This window comes from Mus musculus, chromosome 15, assembly GCF_000001635.26.
Source record: "Mus musculus strain C57BL/6J chromosome 15, GRCm38.p6 C57BL/6J".
Taxonomy (NCBI): Eukaryota; Metazoa; Chordata; class Mammalia; order Rodentia; family Muridae; genus Mus; species Mus musculus.
Window position 1 is genome coordinate 4933979 of NC_000081.6, and position 22617 is coordinate 4956595.

Here is a 22617-nt window from a genome sequence, read left to right on the forward strand (position 1 = left end):
GGAGGGAGGAGGGAGGAGGGAGGAGGGAGGAGGGAGGAAGGAAGAGGGAGGAAGGAGGAGGGAGGAAGGAAGAGGGAGGAAGGAAGAGGATCTTTGCTTTTCTTTTTTAACCGGATATGCGCTTTGCTTTTTACTGGAAATGCGCACAGAATTTATCAATAGCGATTTTAACAGATATTACCAGTGCTTTAATAGTACTTAACATCTTCCCAATATCCCAAAGAGCAATGGATCCCCTGTATCTGTCTTACTATCACCACCTCCCTCAATACTTCAAACATATTTCAGAAAGTGTGACCTAATTTGTGGCCTGCTCCTCGCACTCCTGGCTGGTCTGTTTGTAATTCTATCCTTTGCTCCACACGGTTCTCATTTCAGCAAACTGAAACCTGCCCTCTCACTAAACGACCACCTGAATATCCTTGAAGAGAATATTCGGAGGCTGCTGCCCCTTCCACCTCTGGAGAAACTCAAAAGCCAGGGCGAAACAGACAAGGACAGGGAACGCATTGAAGTACGTGACTGGGGCCTGCGAAGAAAGACAAAGCTCCCGTGGGGATATTCCCCACTGCAGCCTGAGACTAACAGTCACACTTGATTTCAGTTTCTCTACGAACGCTCTATGGATGCTCTAGGGAAACTTCTGAGATCCATGATATGGGATAACACTGATGCACAGAACTGTGAAGAAATGTTTAACGTGAGTGGGGGCACCACTCACCCTGGCTGCCCAACTCCCCGACCTGTCTGCAGGTTAGACACACTAACGACCCCCACCAATCCAGCATGGTCCATTTACCCCACCCAGTTATAGAAGAAGCGGAGAAAGGTGGAAATTGAGGAAGAAGGGAAGAAAAATCAAATGTAAATGCACAATACTAAGCAAAGACATTCCTTTTTGCCCAACAGCTTCTCCGGATGTGGCTTGTTTCCCAGAAACAGTGGGAGAGAGAAAGAGCTTTCCAAGTCACCTCGAAAGTCCTAACGAAAGACGTTGAGGCAAGTACTCCTTTAAGCAGAGAGGGCATTGCTAGTGAACCGTGGGGACATCCGAGGCTCTTGTCTGGTGGATCTCAGGTTCCAGGTGAAGAGGTACTGCAAAGCCAAGGGTGGTGTCTCCCAACTCCAAAGCTGAGCAAGCACTCAGTCTTCCACGGTCCATAAGAAATCATGTACCTTTTAGATGTTTGCGATTGAATTTCATCCGAAGACCCTGCAGAGAAAAGCGAGTAGACGGATTAATCCTGTTGTACCATTAAGCCACCCCCTCACATTGGGTGTCTCCTTTATTCTCCAGGCACCACAGAACTTCAGAATCGGGTCACTCCTTGGACTCCTGGCTCCGCACTCCTGTGACACCCTGCCCACCATCCGGCAGGCAGCCACTAGCTCCACCATTGGTCTGCTCTGTGCAAAAGGTGAGGGAAAGGTAGAGGACACACAAGATCCCCTGGCCTCTTCCTCCCAAGAGCTAAGACTAAAGGTGTACACGACCACAGTGGATTATTTTTTTAAATCTCCCTATACTGCCCTGGCTGGCCTGGAACTCACTGTGTAAACCAGGCTGACCTGAAACTCACAGAGATCTACCTGTACCTCCTGAGTGCTGGAATTAAAGATGTGTAGCGCCACACCCAGCTTTTTTTTTTAATTTTAAAGAAATTTTTAAAACATTACAATAATTTCCTTTTTGAATACAAATGAACTGCTTCCATGTTGAGTTTTTTTTTCTCTTATACATTGCATCTCTACTCCAGCTTCCACCCCTCACATTTTTCCCACCCCCACCCGACCCTCACCCCCTTCCCCTTTTCCTCCTCCTGGGTTAACTTATCCAGCTGTGATGTGTTTGTGCCTAGTCTTTTTACATCTTGTTATGCCATGCTCAGCTGGTATCCTGAGAGTCCTGCTTTTTGGGGGGTTGTTTGTTTGTTTGTTTGTTTGTTTCTTTTGGAATGATTTCTTAAAGTAGATCAAAATGTTTTGAATCTCTCTCTGGTTTAAATCACAGAGAAGTTGAACTTATTAGCTGTATCTCTACATCACATATTTTCCTCCAAGAGAAAATTACACAATTATTGTGATGCTGCATAATTTTTTCAGAGTTCCCTGAGAGAGCATTCTGTGAATGTCTGATCTTTGTTTCCAGAATAGAGACAAAGAGTCCCCCTCCCTCAGTGCTTCAGTTATATGTGAATAACTGCCTGTACTTTCAAAGAAGAATTTGGGGCTCTGTAGTTAAGAGCATTCACTGCTCTTCCAGTTGGCCTCAGTTCAATCCCAGCATTCACATGGTAGTGAAAAACCACCTGTAACTCCAGTTCTAGGAGATCTGATGTCTTCTGCTAGTGTCCATGGAACCAGGCACACATGTGGTGCATTGACATCAGGCTGGAAAAACAACCATGAACATTTAAAAAAGAATAAGAATTCTTTTTAAAAGAATTTTAAAATTTTGTTCTCAACTGTGACCTCTAGTTAAGGTTTACTGAGCGGATGCTTCACCAACAGCAACTCTGCACTGTAGGAGATCAAGTGTAGTCTCAGAGATCAAGTGTAGTCTCAGACAATGAATGGAGGGCCTGGGAACTGGCTCAGGGGGTAAGAGCACTTACTGCACAAGAATGAGAACCCAAGTTCAAATCCCCAATGCCCACATCAAAAACTGAGCATGGTCATGTACACCTGAAACCCAGCAGTTTGTAGGGAAGAGACAGGAGGGTCTCTGGAGCTTGTGGGCTGTCATGTCCTGCTTTGGGTTCAGAGAAAGGAGGAAAGCAATAAGCGTGAGAGGAGAACACCTGGCACTGTGGTAGACACGCACAGACATAGAGAGACACACTCATATACACACAGAGAACAGACACACATACTCACAGATACACACATACTCATAGACACACACTCATACACACACAGACACCTCATAACACACTCATAAACACACTCGTATACATGTAGACATAGACACACAGGCACTCATATGCACACATACTCATAGACACACAGACAGATAAAAACACTCAAAAACACACACTCATACACACACAGATACCTCATAACACACAGACAGATACACACAGGCACTCACATACACACAGACACTCATATACACACAGACACAGACATACACACACTTCAGACACACACAGACACCTCATAACACACACAGACACACACTCACAGATATACACATACACACATATACTCACAGACACACAGAAACACACACTCATACACACACAGATACACACACAAAAGGGAAGAAAAAGATAGAAAGCAAGCTAGCTAGCTAGACAAACATGTCAGACAGGCACAGGTTCAAATTCAGACAGTCCGATCTTTAGTAATTAGTTAACATCATCACCATTTTGCTTTGGTTGATCAAATAAGCAACATAGAGGAAGGAAAACACATGTGTACTATTACATCAGCCAGGTACAAGTAACTTGTGTGACAATTAAGTACCCATGAATACTCAATACATTTTAAAACAGAAAATTAGATATTGAGAAATATTACTTACACCACTAAAAGTAATGAAGTAGGGCTTTATGGCTAAATATATTTGATTATTTGGGTTTTTTTAATAAAAAAGAAAGGAAATAAAACAAAATGAAAGATGAATGAGGTGTCACCACATTGTAGCCTTGCCTACCTTATAACTTACTTACTTACTTTGTAGGTCAGAGTGGCCTCTAACTCATGGTGTTCCATGTGCCTCTGCCTCTTGGGTAATAGGATTAAGATGTGTGTGCCACCATGGCTATGCTACATCTGATTCTAAGTCTGTTCCACTGGGCTAGGCTGCCTCCTACATAATGGCCCAAAGTTCAGTTTCTACAGTTAATATGCATTCACATGACAAGAAGTCATTACTGTTCAGGTCTATTAATAAAGCCTTACCAATAATGAATTATGCAGCTACTGATGAATTTTATATTTAAATTGTTTCTCTTTAATTTTCCTCAAGGTAATTCACCACAGAATGAAACTTCAAAAAGAATCGTAGTAATGGCAGTTACTAATTGGTGGCAGACATGGGTTCAAATCAGACAGCCCTATCTTGAGTAACTGTGTGACCTCAGGCAAATGACTTCACACCTCTGCCAGAGCTGCTTCACCAACAAAAACAGAAACAGGATCAGAGAACATACCTCAGATAACCTCCATGGGTAGAAACTGAGGTCATTGAGTGCAGAGTATGTAACACAGAGCTGCCCTTTTGTATGGTCACTGCCTGATGAGGCAGTCTTTTCCATGTTTACTAGAAAAAGCATCCAAGAGTTAAGGTACTGTCACATCAAAAGACAGTCAGACTTTTCAACTCCATTTGGATTTTTGAAACCCTGCCTTTCTCTTTGCAAACTGTAGGCATTTGCCAGGAGGTGGACAGACTACAAGGCTTGCAGGAAGGATTGGACTCTGAGGATGAACAGGTCCAGATCAAGATATCCTCCAAAATAGCTAAGGTAATGACTGTGAAGTACTGGCCCCATAAACAAAACTATTTCTGGCTTAATCTCCAAATGAGTAAGTGTGGCCTCCCCGTTATGAGGACAGCAAGGCAATGATTTAGATGTCCAAATAAGCCTTTCAGAAGACTTTCTGTTCTACCCATGACTAAGCTTACTAACTTTGAGGACATGTTCCAAGCCCTTGGCTGTGAATAACGAGGCAAATGGGAAGCATTCTGAAGCAAGGGGCCTCTGAAAGGGGAGGCATGGAGTAAAATGGACAGAGATAGTGTTTTCCAGCCAATCAGATGCACCCTCTATACACTACCTGCATTAGTCAGGGTTCTCTAGAGTCACAGAACTTATGGATAGTCTCTATATAGTAAAGGAATTTATTGATGACTTACAGTCTGCAGCCCAATTCCCAGCCCAATTCCCAACAATGGTTCAGTTGTAGCTGTGAATGGAAGTCCAAGGATCTAGCAGTTATTCAGTCTCACACAGCAAGCAGGCGAAGGAGCAAGAGCGAGACTCCCTTCTTCCAATGTCCTTATATATTGTCTCCAGCAGAAGGTGTAGCCCAGGAAATTGGATTACCTCTTCACAATGGTGGTAAGCAAGATTATGTCTGGAGTGTAGGAGATCCCTTAGGGCGTCTCTTAGTACTACCATGTCCTGTGATTAAAGTCAATGGGAAACTACAACAGCCTAATCCAAGCAGGATGACAAAGGATGCAGACCCATCAGGAATGAAGGTATGGGTCAATCCTCCAGGAAAAGAGCCAAGACCTGCTGAGGTTCTGGCTAAAGGTGAAGGAAATACAGAATGGGTAGTAGAGGAAGGTAGTTATAAATACCAATTAAGGCCACGTAACCAGTTGCAGAAACGAGGATTATAAAGTAATATGAATGCCCATTGTAAATTTACAAATGTGTTTGCGATTGTACGAGGGATAGTTATATCATGTTAGGCGTATTCACAACCTTGTTATTGTTTCATGTGAACATGAGATATTATTTGTGTCAAGTTGACAAGGGGTGGATTGTAGTGGCTATTCCTGGTTGTCAACTTGACTATATTTGGAATGAACTACAATCCAGATGAAAGGTGTGGCCCAGATTAAAGGTGTGGGGAGGGAGAGGGGGGAAGTGGGGGGAGAGGGAGAGGGGAAGGGAGGGAGAGGGGAGGGGAGAGTAGAAGGGAGGGGAGGAGAGAAGAGGAGAGGAAAGGAAAGAAGAGGGGAGGGGAGGGGAGGAGGGGAGGAGAGGGGAGGGGAGGAGAGGAGGAAAGGAAGAAGAGAGGAGAAGAAGAGAGGAGAAGAAGACAGGAAAAGAAGACAGGAGAAGAAGAGAGGAGAAGAGAGGAGGAGAAGAGAGGAGGAGAAGAGAGGAGGAGAAGAGAGGAGGAGAAGAGGGGAAGAGAAGAGAGGGGAGGAGAAGAGAGGGGAGGAGAAGAGAGGGGAGGAGAAGAGAGGAGAAGAGAAGAGAAGAGAAGAGAAGAGAAGAGAAGAGAAGAGAAGAGAAGAGAAGAGAAGAGAAGAGAAGAGAAGAGAAAGAGAAAGAAAGAGAAAGAGAAAGAGAAAGAGAAAGAGAGAAAGAGAAAGAGAAAGAGAAAGAGAGAGAGAGAGAGAGAGAAAGAGAAAGAGAAAGAGAAAGAGAAAGAGAAAGAGAGAGAGAGAGAGAGAGAAAGAGAAAGAGAAAGAGAAAAAGAGAAGAGAAGGAGAAGAGAAGGAGAAGGAGAAGAAGAAAAGAAAAGAAAAGAAAAGAAAAGAAAAGAAAAGAAAAGAAAAGAAAAGAAGAAAAGAAAAGAAAAGGAGAGAACCCAAAGTTAAATTGCATCCTAGTCAAGGAAGTCTGAAAAAAAATAAATGAAACATTAACTAATAATAATTGAACAAAAGAAAATCAAGTAAAGGGATAAGGAATAGGCTAGAGATGAGCATCTGGAGGGAAAGAGACTCCAGTAAGTACGGTCACAGAGTGGAGGGAAGTATCCTGACAGGGTGCAGTTATCGTGGCTGGTCTAAAAGACCTGAAAGGTCAGTAGTTGCTATCTGGAGAGTGGCGTATGGGGGGAAGTAAGAGCAAAATTACCCAAAACAATCTGAAGGAAACTACAAGAATCCATCTATTAGGGGAGATAACTTGGATCAAGACGGCAGTGGCAGCAGAGAAGGAGAAATTTATGGGGAGCGGGAAGAGATGTTAGCTAATGACATATCACAGAAGCCTGAACAGTTTCTCACAGAACTGTACAACTCACAAACTGGCCTTCATGAGCAACAACTATTCACGAAAAAAAAAAAAAAAAAAAAAGAAAGAGTTTGTTATCTTCTCAATGAAACATCATTAAATCACTTAACAACCAGGGGAGATGGTTGTGTGTAGGAATGTTGTCATGCCAATAAAGTACAGCCAACTCAAGATAGTTAAAAGCCCAAGATGATGTCCCTGGGAACTCATTTAAACTGCCAACTTCCACCTGGATGCCTATCCTCAGTCATTAGCTTTATATTCAGACATAGACATTCATATCCACACACTGATTTCAATCAAACATTCTGAACTTCTCATACCCAGAGACCAAAATTGCAGTTCTTATTTCTTTGACCTTATTGACTGATCTTAATAGTGAAGAACGGATTGCTGCCAGCCATTTGGTTATTCATCACAGTTGGCAGTATATGTGACAATTTCTCGTGCACTTGAAGCATATTTCTATAATATATAAAATGTGTGTGAAGATATATATATATTCCACTCTTTTCTCTTCTGCAATATGCTATGACTTTGTATTTGGAGAAGAAATTGACACAGCATGCTTGAGAGGCAATAAATATAAAACGACAAAAGAGGCTACCTCAGGTAGAGTTTGCTTAGGGATAAAATATCAGATGAGGTCTTATTTTCTCTGGTCTCTGTGGTCTCAGTCATATGCTAAGCATTTGGAAATCACAGTGGCTTTCTGTTATCCTAAAACGTACCCCAGCCACAGGTTTAGGTATGTAGGGTAAGGTATGTGATAATGCATTTGTGGTTATATCCCCAGATTGTCTGCAAATTCATCCCCAGTGAAGAAATTCAGGTGTTCTTGGAGGAAACACTGGATGGCCTGGAAACTCTTGACCCCTTGTGCACAAAGGCTTGTGGCATATGGATGATTGCTGCCCTGAAGGAGCATGGTGCTTTGCTGGAAGATCAGGTGAACTGACAATCAGCCCTGTAACCGAGCAAGATTGTAGCACCTCTGAAATGCCAAGTCATATTTCTATTCTGTTTCTTCTCTAATCCTTAGAGTCTAGTAAGAAGCAGGCAGGAGCTTCAGGGGCCTCAACAGAGCACCAACCTATATGTTAACAAGGATGAGTGGTCTAGCTAAATCTTTGATTACAATAACTTTCAGAACACAATAGCATGTGTGGGATGAAGGCAGAAGATTCAGAAATTCAAGGCCATCCGTATGAGCTTCTCACACATATGTGCACACACATACACACACACACACTCAAAATGGTCCCTACTCTATAAAAAGGAAACAGCTCAAGCCTTTGGAAATTAGATTAGTAGATTCACAGGGTTGAGAATAGGTAGGTGGGTGCTTCTAAGATGGCCACCAATCCATTCACTGCTGTTCTTCATATTGCTCTTTCACACCCCATAAGAGTGTGTTATCTGGGAAGGAGATTGACAGAGAGTTGGGGAAAGTGCTTAGCCCTGTGTCACAGCTGAGAACTTAAGCAGAAAGAAGAGAAGTTCAATGCGGGAATCTCTGTTAAGTGTTCCAAATGGAAACACTCTTTCCTGACTCCTCAAGTCAAAGACAGAGCACACACTACTCCAAGGTTAAGAAGAAGGCAAGGAACCCTATTGGTCGTGCAGACTTTATCTGCCTCAGTTCAGGGGAACGCCAGGGCCAAGAAGTGGGAGTGGGTGGGTGGGGGAGTGGGTGTGGGAGGGTGTGGGGGACTTTTGGGATAGCATTGGAAATGAAAATGAAATAAATACCCAAAAAAAAAAAAGAAATATTTTACCAAAAAAAAAAAAAAAAAAAGCAAGCAAGGAAACAGAACTGAGTGGAAGCATCTCAGAAGGAAAGACGTTCTTACTCCCATATCCCTTTGTCAACGTTCTCAACTACACAGCTCTGAGTAAGGTCATTAGAAATTATTCCTGTCCTACTTACTTTCCAGTAAGTTTTGGGGTTTTTTTGGTTTTTGTTTTTTTGGTTTTTCTTTTTTGTTTGTTTTTGAAAGAGAATGGCAAACTATGTGTTAGGCATGAGGCTAAATGTGGGAAAATTATGGTTGATAAATACAAAATAGTTTGTTTGGGTGTGATTGGCATAAGGTGATTGGTTCACAGAATGTGGTAAAGATTTTGAAAAGGGTATTAAACCCTCCCCAATTATCATTAAATTAGGACTTTAAGCTAATCAAAATAAGAGATACCTGTAATACTTTTTGAATAATTGAGAAAATGTTATGTTTATGACAAAAGAACAATATGCTAATAATAAAATTTAATTTAAATATCTATACAAAACAAGAAAAGGAAACTTCTAGTAGAGGCAAAGTAGCTTTGCACAGTTACACGCCCTAACCCATACTGAAAATCTGAATATGCATAAAAGTATTGCACGCTGACACTGCTCAGCATCCAAATTCAGAAAAGTGACTGCCTACCTTGCCCTCTGAAGCTGGCTTCATCTCGTCCATGAGTTCATGGCCTTTGACCCCTCCCCTCGTGCCTCTCCCTGTTACATTTATACTGTGTCCTTTCTGACCAGAATGCCCTGCTCTACCATCTCTGTGAGATTGCTGCATCCTGTTAAGACACAGACTCCTCCAAAATGTTCCAGTTACTTCTGGACCATCACTTGCCTTATCCCTTTGAGTAGATGACTGAAGTCCTTTATGTGACACTTACTGCTGTCACAAAAGGGCCACATTCTTTTTCTATCTCAATATATTCACCAACAGGAGATTACAACGCCCAACACAGTGTACCCTTTCTCTAGTGTGACAAAGGATACCCAGTTCACCAGCAATACTGACTGAGATTTCAAAAATGAGTGGTGAGAAAAAAACAACCACCTTCTTTAACATTATTAGCAGTTCATCAACCACCCACCGCAGTGTGAACAGTGGCTTCCTTGTGCCATTCACATGGAGAGAGACAGTGACAGCTTAATGTTTTTCTCTTAGCTCCTGGAGATCCTGAGCACCATTTACCATCACATGCCTGTCCTCAGACAGAAGGAGGAAAGTTTCCAGTTCATGCTGGAAGCTATCTCCCAGATCGCCAGCTTTCACATGGATGCTGTGGTTAACAACTTGCTCCAGAAGCCTCTGCCCTTTGACAGGTAGAGTCTTAATGCATCTGGTCCCTTCTCCCTAACAAGGCACCAGGAAGGATGCAGTGTTTGAAAGATAGTGAAGGTTGAAAACATCTCACCTGAAAAACAATTTTAAAATTATATTTGAACCACAAGTAATATTTTCTCAAACATTTTATTGAATGCAAAAAGCTCTCATCTTAAAATAGAAATAAATGCATCATGTTTATAATGAAAATAAGTAACTATTGAAAGTGAATATTTCTACTTTTTCTGGTCGTGTAGAATGAACCAGTGTGAGAGGTTTCCATCTGTTTGGATATTTACATGCCTCTCCAAGGCCAAAATGCCGGGCTGTTAACCAAACCCTCATTACTGCCTTATGATACTGACATATCTGCTTTTGCATGTGTGATTATCATCATAATGTGGTTTTAAAGTAAGCTGGATGGAAAAGCTCACTGTCCAGAGAGTTGTGCCTTATCTGTTGACTTCCTGGCTTGTCACCCTAGGGACACAAAGACATTGTGGAAGGCACTGGCTGAAAACCCAGCCTCCAGTGGCAAACTCATGAGAGCCCTGATCAAGAAACTGGTAGCCCGGTTAGAGGATGATATAGCTGGGACGGAAGCAATCTCAGTAAGTTGGACATTTGATCACTTGATGATGTCTGTTATCTACTCTGTGGCCTGCTTCCACCTGCTCCCAATGGAGCATTAACCACACTTCTCAAGAGACCTAATTTTAACTATGGTCTAGTTCATACTGAACAAACGTGGCAGCAGGGTTGACTGTGGTTGATCAATTTGGAAGCAAATTTCTCAACAGTCACAAAGAAAATATATTTCCAAGTAAGTCTTCCAACAGGACCATTGTTGTTAATTTTGTTTGTTTGTTGAAATTTTTCCTATGCTGGAATACATGTCATACTCTACACTGTGTCTACCCTAAGTCATGACACCATGATAGTCCTAAGAAACGCAGCCTGTTGAGTCGTTTACAGACTAGTTTATGTTCCCTTTGGTGTGTGTGTTTTTACCACAGGCATGCTTAAATTAGAAAACAGTCCCTGAAAGTCTGGACCTTTCTGTACAAGCTTCTGTAACAACCTAGTGGAAAAACAAATGGCCTCAGAGGAAAGAAAAGTACTTAACTGAGAGGTCCTCTGTTCCCCCAGGTGGCCTGTGCTATCTACGAAGTGATCTTAACAGGGGCTCATATCACTCATTTGTATCCAGAGCTGTTCACCCTCCTCCTGAAGCTGGTCAGCTGCTCCTTGGGCCAAAAAATGCCAATGTCTACCCTTAGTCAAAGGCGCCGTGTGATGCAACTTGGAGAACGACAGCGGTTCCCAGACCCCTGCAGGTAAGCAGCCCATCAGGAAAAGATCAATGGTTCTGATCCCATGCTCCCAAAAAGGAGCTGTGAAACTCAGATTTGGTGCCTTTCTGCCCTGGTATCAAACCCGAACTGAACAAAAACGAATTGAACAAACAAGGCTTTGGCATCCTTTAACCGTGACTCCAGACCGCTGGTTCATTTCTCAGAGCCAATATCCAAGGTATCTGCCTAGCTTGGTCACATTAGAAACAAGGGCTGTGCTTTCTTTCTTAAAGGGCAAACACAGTTACCCTTGTGGGGATCTTACTAGGAAAGCTGGAATTCTATGATATTGAAGGCTACAAAGAAAGAAAACAATATTCCATCTAATCTTAGGACTTTAGCAATTGAAAAATGCAATATCCATCTGTATAAAGTAAAACTTTCCATTAGACCATACATCAGTGCTTTCTTTTCTTTCATTTAGAAATCATTTTATTTAAAATATTTTAATACATTTTACCATGAATCTCTTCCTCCAACTACAGATCCTCCCCAACCTACACACACACACACACACACACACACACACACACACATGAAATGAAATGAAATGAAATGAAATGAAATGAAATGAAATGAAATGAAAGACACTAGCAAGATTTTGCTGAAAGGACCCAGATATAGCTGTCTCTTGTGAGACTATGCCAGGGCCTAGCAAACACAGAAGTGGATGCTCACAGTCAGCTATTGAATGGACCACAGGGCCCCAAATGGAGGAGCTAGAGAAAGTACCCAAGAAGCTAAAGGGATCTGCAACCCTATAGGTGGAACAACAATATGAACTAAGCAGTACCCCGGAGCTCTTGTCTCTAGCTGCATATGTATCAAAAGATGGCCTAGTCGGCCATCACTGCAAAGAAAGGCCCATTGGACTTGCAAACTTTATATGTCCCAGTACAGGGGAACGCCAGGGCCAAAAAGGGGGAGTGGGTGGGTAGAGGAGTGGGGGGGAGGTATGGGGGACTTTTGGTATAGCATTGGAAATGTAAATGAGCTAAATACCTAATAAAAAAATGGAAAAAAAAAGAAAAGAAATGAAATGAAATGAAAACAAAAAATAAGACCAAAAGAAAAAAAATGACATAATAAAACCAAAAATCCACCAAAAAGCATGGAGTTCATTATTTTTGTTTTTTGAGACAGGGTTTTTTGTGTAGCTCTAGCTGTCCTGGAACTTATTCTCTAGACCAGGCTGGCCTTGAACTCAAAAATGCAAATGGCTCTGCCTTCTGAGTGATGGGATTAAAGTTGTGTGTGGGGCACTACTGCCCAACTTACATTTCCGGTATTTTTAAATGTTTTTGTGTCCATCAAGGATACCAATTGTATTGAATTTGAATACATATGATTGAATATGAATAATTGACCATAAATAATTTGAATATAAGTAATTGAACATGAATATGAATAAACTGAATTGAATGGGAATTGTGGGTTCCAGGTCCTTCCTTTCTATCATGTCATCTTGTTTCTCTGACCTTCTGCATAGCTTTTCATTCCAATGTCAAATCATAATGCAACCTTTTAAAAGACATTTTAAACACCATTTAGACTCCACACATGCTGTAATACACGTCGTCACTTCCCCGAATTGTCAGCAATATAAAGGGCCGTACCTGAATGCAAGCATCTGTGTGTTAATGCACAGACAACAGCAGCTTCTCTACATCATGGCAACTGGCAGGTCACAGTTCAAAGATCCAATAAACTAGACTATTTTTCGATTTCCATTTGCAGGATTTTTTTTTTAATCATTTGTTTATTTGTCCTTATGGACAGTTGAGGAGGCTCTATTGGCTCACATGCCCTGTTGCCCTGTTGTCTCCTTTGACCACACACACCCCCAAGACTGAAGTGTGAGAATAGGACTGTCTTATTTTTGTCTTGAACAGCATCCACTAATCTACAAGTTGGGAGAGGCTTACAAGAAGTAGGAAGAGTCAACTTGAGAATTCACAACTTCTCATGTAGGGTTGATTTACTTCTATGGCTTCCGCTGTCTCTTCTAGACTCTCAACTGCAACTCTGAAATGCCTGCAAGCCCAAGCCATGAGAGAAGGCCTTGCGAAAGAATCTGATGAAGGCGACAACTTGTGGACCCTCCTTAGCAATCCTGACACCCATCACATCGGCGTGTGTGCACTAGCCAGGTAATATGCAGGCTATCCAGAATGGATGCAACAGGGAAAAAATGCAGAATTGAAGATGCAATGCACAATCAAGTCGACACAAAGGGGGAAACATTCCCCTTGAGGACAGAGAGGAGAACAATGTGGTAGTGTGGGCTCCAACCTTACCACTTCTCACAAAGACAAAAAACAAACACAAAAAGACAAAAAATAAAAATGATCAAGTGAACTAATTTAAATAAACTAAATTAAATTCACTACTTGGATGGGCCATCTTAAAATGTAAGACTCAGCAGTCTTTCATCTAATATTTCTGTTGAGACACAAGTATTGGCTTGAAAACCCTGTAAATACACTACAGTTCATTCCATTATTTAAAGCACTGGTTCTCAGCCCTCCTAATGCGACCACACTTTCATACAGTCCCTCATGTTGTCAGGACCCTCCCAACCATAAAATTGTTTTTATTGCTTCTTCATAACTGTAATTTTTTCTATACTGTTACAAATCATAATGTAAATATTTTCGGAGATAGAGGTTTGTCAAAGGTGTTGCAACCCACAGGTTAAGAACTTCTGATGTAGTGAGAAATTAAGTCCCCTTTAATGTTTCTGTTTTTCAGGAGCATGGCAGTCTGGCAACATGGCGTCATACTGGATATCATGGAACACCTACTCTCGTCTCTCACCTCCTCCTCTGAGAACTACCGGATAACAGGCATGGCATTCTTCTCTGAGGCAAGGAAAAATACTCAACAGAACCTGTTCACGAGTCCCTTACTACATTCCTCATGTAGCTTAGTGATGCCTGGAGCCATGGAAGGGGCCCTTTAAGGGGGGGAGGGGGGTTAGTAGTGAAGGGACCCATTTCAAAGGTGCACAAGCAGGCAGTGAGAGAGAAAGGAAATCCCTCTCACAACCATCTCCTGCCTCTTCTGTGAAAACCAACCTTCCGGGTCAGAAAAGGGACAATAATAGATGTGAGGGGAACGAAATGCAAAATCAGCACGTCATTAGCCCCCTTCCCTGGCATAAGGCCAGCCAACCTAGGGAAGGAACGGGATAGCTAACTTCTGTCTTTGCTACTTCTTGAGTAAATCCTCCTACCTAGATTGTCTTCATTACCTCGACCTGTGGGTAGTGGGCTCACATTCGGAGCTCAGCCACTACAAGATTTGCTGGTTCGCTTGCAAGGACAAGGGCTCTCTTCCTCCACTCCACAGCAGTAAAAATCCACCTTTAACTGTAGCTAAGATGCCTTTAGCGTTCCCCTGAAGGGCAGGGAATCCCTTAAGTAAAGGGGAGGAGTCTGTTGGTTTCAGCTTATGAAGGAGCCAATCCTTTGGAAGCACGGAAATCTTCGAGATGTACTGATTTTCATGGATCAGAATGCACGGGATTCCAACGCCATTCTGAGGCAAATGGCTATCCGGGGACTGGGCAACACAGCCTGCGGGGCTCCTCACAAGGTAAGAGGGTTCTTGGGAGAAAGGATTTGTTTAAGTAGAGTTTCAAGGTAATAATCTAGCAGCACCCATCTGGTAGCTTCATGGAAATGAAGTGAATTAATTAACAGCTTTGGGGTGTGCTCATAACCGGATTTTAGCCACCATCCCCACCTGGGAGTCCCTGCCCTCTTCAAAAGACACACAGAATCATGTTATCCATCCAGAGACCTTTTTTCCACGCAGGTGAGGAAGTATAAGCAGATGATGTTAGAATGTATCATCAGAGGCCTGTACCACCTGGCTCGCACGGAAGTTGTGTGTGAAAGCTTGAAAGCTCTCAAAAAAATCCTGGAGCTACTTACAGAAAGAGACATCAACTTCTACTTCAAGGAGATAGTGCTCCAAACAAGAACCTTCTTTGAAGATGTAAGTGAGCCTTTTCGGGAATCTCCCTTCCCTGGAAGAAGTGAGGGAAGACCACTGTAGGACTTGAAGACTGTGGGGGGTGCCCTCGCCAGCTCTTTGTGGCCACTCCAGAGAGCCTCCACAAACAGTTCCCATACAGGCTGCTGACTCCCCATGTCCCTCTATCCAAGCATGCTCCCTGGCGTAGAAAACACAACCGATCTAAGTAGAGTGGGCCAGAATAGTTATGGAGGAGGCTAGCCCTGGGAAGAAACTTGAACGAATTCCTCATGGTCCTCACTTCACAGAAGGTTCGAGTACCACTCGCCTATGAGGGCAGCACACCCACAAATGCAAGCAAATGGTCCTTTCTTTCCTCCATCCCCTACCTGATTCTCATTACCCAGGTTTGTTTCCTGGGTTTATCTCCCAAATAAATTGCTCACAAGTCATTATTTTTTAAAGATTTTATTTATTTATTTTGTGTATATGAGTACACTGTAGCTGTACAGATGGTTGTGAGCCTTCATGTGGCTGTTGGAGATTGAATTAGGACCTCTGCTCGCTCAGGTCAACTCCGTTCACTCAGTCCCTGCTCGCTCCAGCCCAAAGATTTATTATTATACTTAAGTACACTGTAGCTGTCTTCAGACACACCAGAAGAGGGCATCAGATCTCATTACAGATGGTTATGAGCCACTGATTTCTTGACTTGATTTCTGCCTTTGCAAGTGCTTTTCTGTAATTATCAGAACGCGATGATGCTGTGAAGGGCAGAAGTGAAACCGTGTGGCTGTGCCACGCCCCCATGACTTGCCACGCCCCATGTCTATGCCACGCCCCTTCTCATTACACTGCCACCATGAGCAATCAGTTCACTCAGTGTTAATCCATTTTCCTCAACTGAAAACTGAGAACATTGAACTTGACAGATATTCCCTAATTTTTAATCTAGTTTTGTTGGCCTGCACAGAAAACCCATCTGTGCTTCTTTTCTTGTTGTAACTTTGAACCCCATCAGCAAAGTGTGCATGTGAGCTAACAAAGGCTTTCCTTCCAGTCATTTCACACATTGCTCCTTGAAGTCATCTCCAACTATGCTGGACAAAAAAAAAAAAAAAAAAAACAGTTTTTCCCATAACTTCACAAGTTCACAGGAGGAAGTTCACCAGGCATTGTAGAGGTTAGGTCTGTCTTCCTCCCAGCCCCATACTCCAAGAAATAAGACTCAGACTCAAATTATATTTACAAATGCCTTGGCCACATAGCTTGGCTCTTCTCTGACTAGATCACAGCTTTAAATATCCCCTTTGTTTGAATCTACATTCTGCCACATGACTGGTTACCTCTGCTTAGGTACCACGCATCTGTCTCATCACATCTCCTGCATCTCATGCTATCCCAGAATCCTTGCTGCCTCCTAGACATCCTACCTTCCATTTCCTTCCTAAGTTATAGGCCATCAGATTTATTACTGACAGGTGCCCCATCCACGCAGACATAAGATAGTCTTTCTACCAGTCAAGTTTTCATTTGACCTGAGACTCAATGCCAGGATCCATGAGCAGCTTTTCATCCCCTTACAAAACATTTGGCATCTTAAAGAAGAGCACTGAAGCTTATGCCCCTTAGATAAGACAACCCACAACTTTAGGTTTAATGATACAACCAGAACACTTTATGAAAGTATATAACAAATGGGAATCGCCCCTGGCTTCCTGCTGCCAACTCTTCTGTTGTTGTTCTGCAATCATACCTCCCCACAAAGGCAGAAATCAGGTCTTCAGTCCTATAACAAAACTGAATGTAGGGGATTACTTTTTCTATGCTGTGTAAGTTTTTGTAAAGAGTCCTTGGAATGCAGAGAGAGTGACAAAAATATACCAGTGCTCAGATGCCAGCCTTCTTTCCATTGCTTGAAGTATAGCAAGGTGGGGTTGGGTACCAAAAGGGTGCCAGTAGTGAATTTCCTATGAGAAGATCCATTTGTCACCACAGGAGCAAGATGATGTGAGACTGACAGCCATCTCCTTATTTGAGGATTTAGCCACCCTAACGGGAAGAAGGTGGAAGATATTTTTTGCTGAGGAAGTGAAAAAGAGCATGATCTCATTCCTCCTCCACCTCTGGGACCCAAACCCCAAGATTGGAGCTGTAAGTAGTCCTGCAGACACCTTCACCTCCCCTCTCACTCCAGGGCTGAGATGCATGAATAAGCCTTCTCTCTCTGAATCAAAAACTAGGCCAGAAGTCACCCTTTAGCACTGAACCCAAAAGCTACTCCTCCCACTCAGAATTCCATTTTGTTGTCTCTTTCCACCTTTCTCTTCCTTTCAAGCCTCAGGCTTCTACTGTTGCTTTTACTATATCAATGAGCAATTATTCCCTTATGACAGATGTTGTAGACTTTGATAGCAAAACCTCTGTTTTCTAGGCATGCCGTGATGTCTTGGTCATCTGTATCCCTTTCCTGGGCCTTCAGGAGCTCTATGGGCTATTAGACCACCTCCTTGAACGGGACCTGCCACGGGCCAGGGACTTCTACAGGCAACTCTGCATGAAACTAGTAAGTGTGCCACAGATGGTGCTGCCTAAATAGCAAGACAGGAGTCTAGACAAACCTCAGAAGGATGCATATAATTGGTACCAATATCTAGAAAGAAGCTGACTGAAGTCTCCTCTTCAGGTCACATCTGTTATATTTCTTGTGTTTTATTGAAATAATAACAACAGGGCCAAGATAGCCTTGCTGGGATAGTAGCGACCCCTAGTATTCTCACACACTGTCCTCTCCCTCAAGTCCAATAAGCATCCATTCTTCTGTGTCCTGAAACTAAGTATGTCAACTAGTTCTTTGATCTCCAGTGCCTTCCTGTTTAAATCTTTGTTGAAATGGCCATGACAACTTTCAGTCAATTAATGTATGGCGATGGGTGTTAACTAGCCTTTAGCGGTTCATTCTCTTCGGAGACATATGGGATGAAAAATGCCATCAAGGGTTACTTTCCAATGGCTGTCTTCGAGTTCATCCACATTTCTTCCAGTCCAAGAAGAACCAGGAAATTCTGTGGATTCTCCACACGCATTCATTCACCTTCTTCACCAGCAGCTGGGAGATGATCAGGAGCGCAGCCGTGAAGCTCACAGGTGAATGTCCCCTCCGGGTCCCAACACACACATGTCTGTCCTTTCCTGTTTAGTTTCCACTCTGACCGAACTCTCCCTGAAATGGTATGAGACTGGTATGGCAGAACAAAAAGATGGACATCGGGGGCAGTGGGAAGAAATGTGTTACCTGCCTTGTGATATTATCTTTTCTTTCGAAAATGAAAACAAGTACAGCCTCTTCCAACTCACCCACAGCCCCTGTCCCCTGACTTGAATGTTCTTCTCTTAAGTCTTCCAAGATCCACTGCTCCAAGTCTTTGGGCTTTATCTTCCCAGAGTCTTGTTTCCTAGCCTGGTACCGCAGAGTAACTACTTTGCCTCTTTCTTTCTTGTAAATCACATTCTGTGTTCTCAAGATGAACACATGAACAGCAAGACAATCTAAGTGAGGAGCACATTGATACAGGTTCTGCTTGTGTGACATGGGGCGTTTCGCTTCCCTGTGTCACCTCCATGACAATCTATGACACAGAAAGTGAGTGAGTCTCTAAGACTCTTCTACTATAAAAATGTAAGTGGTCTCTGTAGGCCTGTTCTAATGACCCCATCCCACAGTAAGGAGGTCCAGTCCATTGGTGTGCTCGTGTTAACTCCATGGTTTTTTGTTTTTTGTTTTTTGTTTTGTTTTGCTTTGTTTTGTTTTGGATCTTGCACACCATTGCCTTAATTACACTATAAATCTGACCAATTCAGAAATCCAATCTCATGCAGGTTTGAAACCTGACAATACATTCTCCCCACCCCAAGAAGGCCAGCTTGTGAGTTTTCTAAATGAGCTGGACTTGCAAACACTTTCCACTCAGGTTGCTCAGCACCCAGTCGAAGCTCTCCACACATCAGCCTCAGAGGCATATGGGGACTTACATAATTTGTCCAGTCACCAATCAGCCCAATAGCCTTTTGACTATGTAGAGTCAGGTCCACTTTCCCCTGACAGTGAGGTCAGTAACCTTTTCTTTTGCTGACCTTAGATGCCATTATTCTTCATCTGACCAAACGATATGTGGAGTTGTTAGACAGAGAACAGCTCACCATGCGTAAGTATCACCACTGCTTACAAACTTTTGTTTCATTCACAGAGAAAGAGAGATTGATTGTTCCAAGCGCCAGACCAGTCCAGAAATAACAAACTTTAGCATCCACGTTATTTTCTGAAGTTGCCTAGACGCTAGAATTTCTATGAATTGATCACAGCCTCCAGCTCCACCACTTTGCTGATATTATTCCCAATTATATCCTGTTATCTAAACTGTTGATGACAGTAATGACCTCCTCCTCCTCTCCCTCCTCCCCTCCCTGCTTCTCCTCTCCCTCTTTTTCCTCCTCTTCATCCTCTTTTATTTTTTGTTTTTTATTAGATATTTTCTTTATTTGCATTATTTCAAATTTTATCCCATTTCCTGGTTTCCCCTCTGAAAATCCCCCATACCTCCCCCCATCACCAACCCACCCAATCCTGCTTCCTGGCCCTGGCATTCCCCTACATTGAGGCATAGAACCTTCACTGGACCAAGGGCCTCTCCTCCCATTGATAACCAGCTAGGCCATCCTCTGCTACAAATGCAGCTGGAGCCATGGGTTCCTCCATGTTTACTCTTTGGTTGGTGGTTTAGTCCCTGGGAGCTCTGGGGGTACTGGTTGGTTCATATTGTAGTTCCTTCTATGGGGCTGCAAACCCTTCAGCTCCTTGGATCCTTTATCTGGTTCCTACACTGAGTACCCTATGTTCAGTCCAATGCATGGCTGTGAGCATCTACCTCTGTATTTGTCAGGCACTGGTAGAGCCCCTCAGGAGACAGCTATATCAGGCTTCTGTCAGCAAGCACTTGTTGTCATCTACAATAGTGTCTGGGTTTGATGACTGTATATGGGATGGATCCCCAAGTGGGGCTGTTTATGGGTGCCCTTTCATTCAGTCTCTGCTCCACACTTTGCCTCTGTAACTCCTCCCATGGGTATTTTGTTCCCCCTTCTAATAATAACCAAAGTATTCACACTTTAGTCTTCCTTCTTCTTGAGCTACATGTAGTCTGTGAATTGTTTCTTGAGTATTCTGAGCTTCTGGGCTAATATCCACTTATCAATGAGTGCATACCATGTGTATTCTTTTGTGATTGGGTTACCTCATTCAGGATGAGATTTTCTAGTTCCATCCATTTGCCTAAGAATTTCATGAATTCATTGTTTTTAATAGCTGAGTAGTGCTCCATTCTGTAAATGTACCACATTTTCTGTATCTATTCCTCTGTTGAAGGAGATCTGGGTTCATTCCAGCTTCTGGCTATTATAAATAAGACTGCTATGAACATAGAGGAGTATGTGTCCTTGTTACATGTTGGAGCATCTTCTGGGTATATGGTCAGGAATGGTATAGCTGGGTCCTCACGTAATACTATGTCTAATTTTCTGAGGAACCACTAAACTGATTTCCAGAGGAGTTGTACCAGCTTGCAATCTCACCAGCAATGGAGGAGTGTTCCTTTTTCTCCACATCCTCCCCAGCATCTGCTGTCACCTGAGTTTTTGATCTTAGCCATTCTGACTGGTATGAGGTGGAATTCAGGTTTGCTTTGGTTTGCATTTCCCTGATGACTAAGGATGTTGAACATTTCTTTAGGTGTTTCTCAGCCATTAGATATTTCTCAGTTGAGAATTCTAGGTGTCCTTGCATTTAGAGCATAGATGTTCAGAACTGAGAGTTCTTCTTGGTAGATTTTTCCTTTGGTGACTATGAAATGCTTTCATTATCTTTTTTGATGACTTTTGGTTGAAAGTCGATTTTATCCAATATTAGGATGGCTACTCCCACTTGTTTCTTGGGACCATTTTCTCAGAAAATTGTTTTACAGCCCTACTCTGATCTAGTGTTTATCTTTGACTCTTAGGTGCATTTCCTGAATGCAGCAAAATGCTGGGTCCTGTTTATATATCCAGTATGTTATTCTATGTCTTTTCATTGGTGAATTGAGTTCACTGATGTTAAGAGATATTAAGGAATAGTGATTGTTGCTCCCTGTTATTATTGATGTTGTTTTTATGTTTGTGTGGTTATCTTCTATTAGGTTTGTTGAAGGAAGATTACTTTCTTGCTTTTTCTAGGGTGTAGTTTCCCTCCTTGTTTTGGCATTTTCCATCCATTTTCCTTTATAGGGCTGGATTTGTGGAAAGAAATTGTGTAAATTTGGTTTTATCATGGACTATCTTGGTTTCTCCATCTATGGTAATTGAGAGTTTTATTAGGTATAGTAGCCTGGGCTGGCATTTGTGTTCTCTTAGGGTCTGTATGAGATCTACCTAGTATCTTCCAGCTTTCATGGTCTCTGGTGAGAAGTCTGCTGTAATTCTGATAAGTCTGCCTTTATATGTTACTTGACCTTTTTCCCTTACTGATTTTAATATTCTTTCTTTGTTTAGTGCATTTGGTGTTCTGATTATTGTGTGTTGGGAGGAATTTCTTTTCTGGTCCAATCTACCTGGAGTTCTGTAGGCATCCTGTATGTTCATGAGCATCTCATTCTTTAGGTTAGAAAAGTTTTCTTCTATAATTTTGTTGAAGGTATTTACTGGCCCTTTAAGTTGGGAATCTTCACTCTCTTCTATATCTATTATACTTAGGTTTGGTCTTCTCATTGTGTCCTGGATTTCCTGGATGTTTTGAGTTAGGGGCTTTTTGAATTTTGCACTTTCTTTGACTATTGTGTCAATGTTTTCTATGGTATCTCCTATACCTCAGATTCTCTCTTCTATCTCTTGCATTATGTTGGTGATACTTGTATCTATGACTCCTGGTTTCTTTCTTAGGTTTTCTATTTCCAGTGTTATCTCCCTTTGTAATTTCTTTATTGTTTCTACTTCCATTTTGAGATCTTGGATGGTTTTGTTCAGTTCCTTCACCTGTTTGTTGTGTTTTCTTGTAATCCTTTAAGGAAGTGTTGTGTTTCCTCTTTAAGGTCTCCTACCTATATATATGTATTCTCTTGTATTTCTTTTATATATATATTTTTTCATTACGTATTTTCCTCATTTACATTTCCAATGCTGTCCCCAAAGTCCCCCATACCCTCCCACCCACTCCCCTACCCACCCACTCCCACTTTTTGGCCCTGGCATTTGCCTATACAGTGGCATATAAAGTTTGCAAGTCCAATGGGCCTCTCTTTCCATTAATGGCTGACTAGACCATCTTTTGATGCATATGCAGCTAGAGTCAAGACCTCTGGGGTACTGGTTAGTTCATAATGTTGATCCACCTATAGGGTTGCAGATCCCTTTAACTCCTTGGGTACTTTCTCT

At 42.4% G+C, this 22617-nt stretch overlaps 1 protein-coding gene across 3 annotated transcripts in view; it reads left to right on the forward strand.

The window, feature by feature from the left end:
• Mroh2b (maestro heat-like repeat family member 2B) overlaps positions 1-22617 on the forward strand; it is a 63993-nt gene that overhangs the window by 35764 nt on the left and 5612 nt on the right. For 2 of the 3 annotated variants that reach the window (XM_030248514.1, NM_001166066.1), the window contains 17 exons: positions 379-514; positions 605-700; positions 910-999; positions 1298-1418; positions 4375-4472; positions 7507-7659; positions 9662-9819; positions 10305-10431; positions 10970-11157; positions 13185-13325; positions 13927-14041; positions 14626-14772; positions 14995-15177; positions 17155-17310; positions 17591-17722; positions 18201-18303; positions 19296-19361. In XM_030248514.1, coding sequence (XP_030104374.1) covers positions 379-514; positions 605-700; positions 910-999; positions 1298-1418; positions 4375-4472; positions 7507-7659; positions 9662-9819; positions 10305-10431; positions 10970-11157; positions 13185-13325; positions 13927-14041; positions 14626-14772; positions 14995-15177; positions 17155-17310; positions 17591-17722; positions 18201-18303; positions 19296-19361 — 2210 coding nt within the window. Of the gene's footprint in view, positions 1-378; positions 515-604; positions 754-909; positions 1000-1297; positions 1419-4374; positions 4473-7506; positions 7660-9661; positions 9820-10304; positions 10432-10969; positions 11158-13184; positions 13326-13926; positions 14042-14625; positions 14773-14994; positions 15178-17154; positions 17311-17590; positions 17723-18200; positions 18304-19295; positions 19362-22617 lie in introns of those variants that run through there. The other variant, XM_006519981.4, reaches the window with a different exon arrangement.